This window comes from Capra hircus, chromosome 4, assembly GCF_001704415.2.
Source record: "Capra hircus breed San Clemente chromosome 4, ASM170441v1, whole genome shotgun sequence".
Classification (NCBI taxonomy): Eukaryota; Metazoa; Chordata; class Mammalia; order Artiodactyla; family Bovidae; genus Capra; species Capra hircus.
Genome location: NC_030811.1, coordinates 106278192 through 106284826, shown reverse-complemented (window position 1 = coordinate 106284826; position 6635 = coordinate 106278192). Strand labels below are relative to the sequence as shown.

The following is a 6635-nucleotide window of genomic DNA, read 5'->3' as shown; positions in this document are numbered from 1 at the left end:
TTTTGTGTATTCCTGATTAGAACTCTAATTGCCTCCTTCCAGAAAGTAAAAATAACTGTAAAACGACTCTATTTTTATCATTAACAATGTTGACAATAAAATAAAATCAATTGGAATTGTAATCGAGAGACAAATTTAGGACGAAGGCACTTTTACTTGGGTAGTTTATATTGTAATCAAGATTTGCCAAACCACTAACCGCATGTATCATTTGCATATATTTGAAAGCATTACAGTAGCTTCTGTTTTCAATAGGAAAAAATGCATTACTGTCAGTCCTCCAACGAAGTGCTTTCAGAAGAAGCTGCTGCGTTGAGGGGAAAAAAAAAAAGATTTCTGCCCCTTGTTTGTTCACTCTATAGGAAATACAGCCTGAAACAGCAAGAACCTCGCCAGAACAGGGTTTAATTTTTCTTCTCTTTACCCCCTCACCCCACCCCACCCATGGGGTCGGTACCAGGTGTGGGGTTTTTCTTTCCTTTGTGGTTTCAATAAAGTACGTCTAGAAAAATCCACGGTGACAGGGCGCTCCCGCGGGACTGCAGGGGGACTGGGGGCGGGGGGGGTAGGTCAAGGGAGGGACCCCTGCTTTAAATGCAGAGGGCACTGCTTCGAAACACAGGCAGCCTGCTATGGTGCGAAGGGACTGCGAGAGAGCAGCCCTCTGCCAGGCAGTTCCAAGGCTGCGGTATTGAGAACTGAGGCTCCGGGTTTGGGGGTGCGAGCTGCGGCGGGAGGCGTCGGCGACCGGCCGGGCGGAGGCAACTCCCTCCTCCGAGGCAACTCCCTCCTCGGAGGCCCCGTGCACAGAGCCGCGCGGCCCCCGGCTGCAGCTCGGGGCAGGGATTGGAGTTGCCAAAGGTAGGCGAAGAACTCGGCGAGCGGCGCACACACCAGTGGAAGCCGTGCGCCTGTGACGTCAGGGGGCGACTGACCAATGGGGAGGCGCTGCCCTTTGGAGACAAACCATTCGACTCGTGGCGTCTGCATCAAGTCTGAAAGCAGACGCGCAACTTTCGCAGAATCCACCTTAAAATCTCTGCCTTAAACTGCACCAGCCCCCAAAAAATCCAAGGGGGGAAAAGAAGGGGGGGAGAGCAGAGTCCCCCCTCCCCCCTCTCCTCTCCCATCCCTCCCCCTTCCTCCTCCCTTGGAGTTAACAAGGCCCCGCTCACTATATCTCTTTATATTAAAAATATATATATTAGAGACGAGCGAGGGAGAGGGAGAACCACCTCCGCCCCCTCTCTTTTTAAATTTTTAAAAAAAAATTTTTTTTTTTTTTTTTGCAAGGATCCTAAGAGCTAAGGTGGCTGCAGAGGGGAGAGCGGCGCGAGCCAAGTGGGGGAGGGTGGAGGAAACCCGGGAGAAGGCTTTCTCCAGCCCCCAAAGTTTTGATGATGACCATGACTACGATGGCTGACGGCTTGGAAGGCCAGGACTCGTCCAAATCCGCCTTCATGGAGTTCGGGCAACAGCAGCAGCAGCAACAGCAGCAGCAGCAGCAGCAGCCGCCGCCGCCGCCGCCGCCGCCGCCGCCGCCGCCGCCGCCGCCGCCGCACTCTCAGCAGAGCTCCCCGGCCATGGCAGGCGCGCACTACCCTCTGCACTGCCTGCACTCGGCGGCGGCGGCGGCGGCGGCGGCCGGCTCGCACCACCACCACCACCAGCACCACCACCACGGCTCGCCCTACGCGTCGGGCGGCGGCAACTCCTACAACCACCGCTCGCTCGCCGCCTACCCCTACGTGAGCCACTCGCAGCACAGCCCTTACCTCCAGTCCTACCACAGCAGCGGCGCGGCCGCCCAGACGCGAGGGGACGACACAGGTGAGAGGCCGCTGGGGCAGCTCGCTTCTCCCGCCTCCCGGCTGCCCCCCACCCCGCCCGCCCCGCTCACTTCCTCAACGCCCGGGCCTCCGCCGGCCCCCTCCCCCAGGCGGCCCGGCGCGCCCCCGGCCAGGCCTGGTGCGCGCCCGCTTGCCTGGCGCCTGCCTGCCGGCCTCGCCGGGCCGGGCCCCTTCGCGCCGCCCCGGACCCTAGGCTTCCCTGCGGCTCGACCCGCCTCGTTCCCTCGTCTCCGGCGCGTCGCTCGGGCCGCGCCTCCGGCTCGGCGCCCGCTTCGCTCGACCAGCTGGCCCGCACTGCGCTCTCCAGCCCGCAGGGTCTGTGCGCCCTTTTGCCTCTCTCCTCCCCTCCGGGTTTTGACCCACGTTTGGCAGGACTGGGGACATTTCTGGGCTAGAATTGGGGAGCGTGTTTTGCTCTCCCACCTAATCTGGGCAGCCGGTGGCCTACTTTGCGTGGGGCGCCCGGTGCGCTTCGGTGACCCGGGGGGAAGCTGGCATGGCCTTCGGCTCTGGTTAAGCTGGTGACAATTGGGCTCTCTCCCGCGGACTTTGAGATGTCTCCCACCCCCACCCCTTACGGGGCCCCCTCCCTTAGGTATTTGATAGCTGCTGGCTACTCCTTTGTTCGTGGAAGTGAAGCCCAGGGCTCAGCACTCGTGGGGGACAAAGTTGCCGCGTGAGGCTCAACCCGCTCCGGTGCTGATCTGAGCCTCTGGTAGTGTTTTGTTTGGGTTTTGGTCCCTCTCGGCAGACTCATTTGCTGACACACCGAGGTATCTTGATGCACCCGGCTTCGAGCTAGTGACATCAAGCCAACTGGCCGCAAAATCACTAGGGTGGCTCAAGCACACCTGAAGGCACTGTAAAGCCAGACGGAGGGGGCCCTGCTCCTCGGCGCAGAGAGCAGCCGCCCCGCGGCGCCGCGCACCCCGGAGAGCGGCCGGCGCCGCCTCCGCTGCGGCGGAGCTAGGCTGTTTGCCCCTCGGCCCAGGGCGCTCCCTTCACCCAACCACCGCACATTATTAGAGCCAGAGTCAGGGTCTGAAAGTAGCTTTTGCAGCCGCCGGGATTACCCGGGCACTGGGAACCCAGAGAGGTCAGGATGGCTTGGGGACGCTTCGAGGAAACTGTTCATGGCTTTGATGAGTCTCGGCACAGGCCAGGCCAAGCTCGGTGAGACTGCAGCAGTAGCCTCACGGGTGATCACTCCTCTGTATCCTTTGCTTGCAGATCAACAAAAAACCACAGTGATTGAAAACGGGGAAATCAGGTTCAATGGCAAAGGGAAAAAGATTCGGAAGCCTCGGACCATTTACTCCAGCCTGCAGCTCCAGGCTTTAAACCATCGCTTTCAGCAGACTCAGTACCTGGCCCTTCCCGAGAGAGCTGAACTGGCAGCTTCCTTAGGACTGACACAAACACAGGTAATTCCAGAGAAGCCCTGAAATGCTGACCCTCACTTGCAGATCGGGCAGGGAGCTCGTCAGGAGGAATTCTTGGCCTAGTCAACCAAAGATGGAAGGAGCTTAATGACAAATACCTTTGCTCCAGTTATTCACTTTTCTGGGACAACACAGTTTGGAATAAATGACCTGGTATTGAATACTGGATTGGACTTGCACATCCTCCCCCACAACCCTCAGCGACCCCACCCCAGCCTAGTGTCCTTTGGTGATCAAACTCATTATTTAATCAAGTCCTATTCCAGTAGAGCAACACAAAAGAGAGCAAACAAGTACGAGAAAGAGAGAGAAAAAGATAGTCAGACCAGGAGGGCAGTATAAGACCCATGTTTCTTAAGGATCCTTTTGTGGGCCCTGGGACTTAATGAGGATTTCAACTCATTGACATTGAAAGAATTATGAAGTGCAAAGGATGGGTTAGCCAGACATGCACAGGTTCCAATAGGATTTGGTAAAGTGACCAAGGTGAAAACTGTTCATCCTAGGATGGGTGAGGTGAGTCTTTCTGAAAATAGTCCTCAGTTCAGTTGGTTAAATCATCCTGGTTGACTGGCTGGTGCAGGCTAAGGAATCTGGATCACAGAATTTGGGCATAATGGCAGAGCTGGAGATCAAAGAGGAATGTACCCAAATTATAGCAGGTGAAGCCTCAGTTAAGTACAGTTGCTGAAGTTCTCCGGTCTTACTAATTTGAGGGGCATTTTAGACTTCACAGGAAGAGGTTTTAGATAGGTATACTAGGACCCTTGTCATAGAGCCAGGCTGCAGATACCTGAGGTTTTTGTCCCTGTCGATTAACTTGGCTGCATGGGGTGGTAGGCCTCATCTGAAATGAATGCTCTTCAGCAAGGGGATGTCAGGTTTCTGAGACCCTGGCTGGGGACTGATTGTATGCTGAGACTGAGAATGACCGTCTCAGCACAGATGCTCCTTAAGCTCTTTCTTCTCAATTCAGCCTGCTTTCTCTCGCCATGTTGCCACTGGAAATATTTGGGGCTTGAGATGAAGGGATTCCTGCTATTCAGTAACTTGTACTCCTTTTGGAAAAGCAGATTCCTAAGGCTAAGTAATTTTAAAGGTAAAAGAAGCTGTACCATAGAAGGCCCTTCTTCACATAAAGTAGATCTGGGATATTAGCTTGGATATGCTCCCATCCTAGACTCCTAGTTCGCATTTAATATTCAGGAGCCCTGTGACTTTTAGTGCCTGCCCTAACAATCATGACCACGATTTGACTAAACAACATACCAAGTAGGGAATGAATGAGGCACAGTCGCTCATCACTGCAGGATTATGTCAGAAGAAAGGTGCTCCATGTACAGTGGGTGGCTTATGCAGTGTATGCCTATGTATGTATATTCAACGCGTTTGGGTTTTAATCTGTTCTTAGTCGTTTGCTCAGGGCACATCCAGACTCTTAGAGGACGTGCATCCAGTTAGCTTTAATCTGAAAAATTCACCGTGTAAAAATCCTCCAAGTTTGAACCTGGCTATCTCCTTGGCCTTTATTCTAGTTTTATTCTTACTTATGCTGTTGTTTCAAACCTAGGCTTTCATCTAACTGAGGAGTTACAATGACTTTAGGTATCCGGACAAGATACCAAGTAAACGGCGGGGCGTAGGGTGGGGTGGGGTGAAGTGGCGGGGAGAGGGGAGCGACTAGAAAGGGAGGAAGGCGGGGTCTTGAGGGCTTCGCGTTTGCGGGTTGTCTTTTTTTTTTTTTCCACTATAGGCACCGGTTCGATGTTTTTCGGGCCTAATGATCGCTGCTGCGTTTCTTTCTAGGTGAAGATATGGTTTCAGAACAAACGCTCTAAGTTTAAGAAACTGCTGAAGCAGGGCAGTAACCCGCACGAGAGCGACCCTCTCCCGGGCTCCGCGGCCCTGTCGCCGCGCTCGCCGGCGCTGCCTCCGGTGTGGGACGTTTCCGCCTCGGCCAAGGGCGTCAGTATGCCCCCCAACAGCTACATGCCCGGCTACTCCCATTGGTACTCCTCTCCACACCAGGACACGATGCAGAGACCACAGATGATGTGAGTTATCCAAGGGCAAAAGATACCCTAGGGAGACGTCTGAACAAGGCAAGGAGGATCCGGGACCTGCTTGCATCTGCCAAACCGAGCCGAAGGAGCAGGCTCGGGAGAACTCTCATGTGTGGCCAGACTGGGCGCTTGTTCTTTTCTCTCTCCTCTCCCATCCCCTCGGTCTCTCTCTCACACTCTTCCTTTTTCTTTTTTTGCCTCCCTCCTTCCCACTTTTCTTTTTTAAATTCCTTTCTCTATCTGCCTTTTCCCTTGAGCAGCCTCAGTAATTGATTTTGAATCTTAGAGAGAATGAGAAACAGAGAGACTGGTTTCTAAGCCAGTGCTCCTGAAGCCTCTCACTGTAAGGATATTTTCCCTCACCCCCTGGGATCCAGGCTCTGAGCCTCTTTTACTCTTTGGGAGTATCCATCAAAACGACTTTTTAAAGCAGACATTTTCCCCCACCAGAAGAATCTGTGCAAACATGGCAGCGTTTTTACTTGTTTAATGAGCTTAAGACATTACATGATGAAAAAGAAGCAGTTTGGACTCCTGCATTTTTATTTACAATCCCAGACTGACAAAAAAAGAAAGAAAGAACAGAACAGAACAGAAAAGAAAAAGAAACCCTAACAGCCCTTCTCTAAAAAAAAAAGGAAAAATCGGCTGTAAGATTAGAACATTGCCACGAAAGGAATGCTGCATGTTTTATCAAAATGCAATGAACAAGAATGATGATTTAAACAAAACAAAACCACTTTCCCTCCACCCCTACCCCCAAACCCTGAACTGGAATCAGGAAAGACAGAGGAAACAACCAAAATCACCATGCTATTGCTTTGATATCTTTACTAGGTGAATTGGTGGCATTCACTAAGCTAATAGGGACATTTATATCAAGAAACATTTCTGTATATATTGTTGAATTTTAGTTGTACATATACTTTGTATGTTTTTGTCTTCTTTCATACATGGAGTAAAAGCCACAAAACGCTAAGAGTGTCCTGTATATTTCTCTTTGTGTGTCTCTGTCTTACCACCCCCTTCTCCCTGCCCCCAGTATATTTTCTATCACTCTTAAAAGAATTCCTATTTCCTAATATGGGAAACCCTATATATAAACATCAAGTGCCTGCAAAGGTACCAGTTTGCAGCACTAACCTTTGTCTTAAGTACTTTAACATTAACCATAGATGTTTTCTCAACTTCCTTTATATATTCTATTTTATTGTAATTTCTACACATTTATCTATTTTTAAGAATCATTAGAACGATCTAACCCCAGGTTAACCTCTAGA

The 6635-nt window shown here is 51.8% G+C and overlaps 1 protein-coding gene across 1 annotated transcript; it reads left to right on the top strand.

The window, feature by feature from the left end:
- DLX6 (distal-less homeobox 6) lies at positions 1339–6334 on the top strand. Its single transcript, XM_018047529.1, has 3 exons — positions 1339–1830; positions 3081–3274; positions 5099–6334. The coding sequence occupies exons 1-3, from the start codon at positions 1398–1400 to the stop codon at positions 5348–5350; spliced, it is 879 nt and encodes a 292-aa protein (XP_017903018.1). The 5' UTR covers positions 1339–1397; the 3' UTR covers positions 5351–6334.

Excerpts from the sequence above, each read along its gene's own strand:
- DLX6 (XM_018047529.1), top strand. The coding sequence starts at position 1,398 with ATGATGACCATGACTACGATGGCTGACGGCTTGGAAGGCCAGGACTCG. Across the intron at positions 1,831-3,080 it reads GACGCGAGGGGACGACACAG|ATCAACAAAAAACCACAGTG; the intron begins GTGAGAGGCCGC and ends CTTTGCTTGCAG. Across the intron at positions 3,275-5,098 it reads TAGGACTGACACAAACACAG|GTGAAGATATGGTTTCAGAA; the intron begins GTAATTCCAGAG and ends GTTTCTTTCTAG.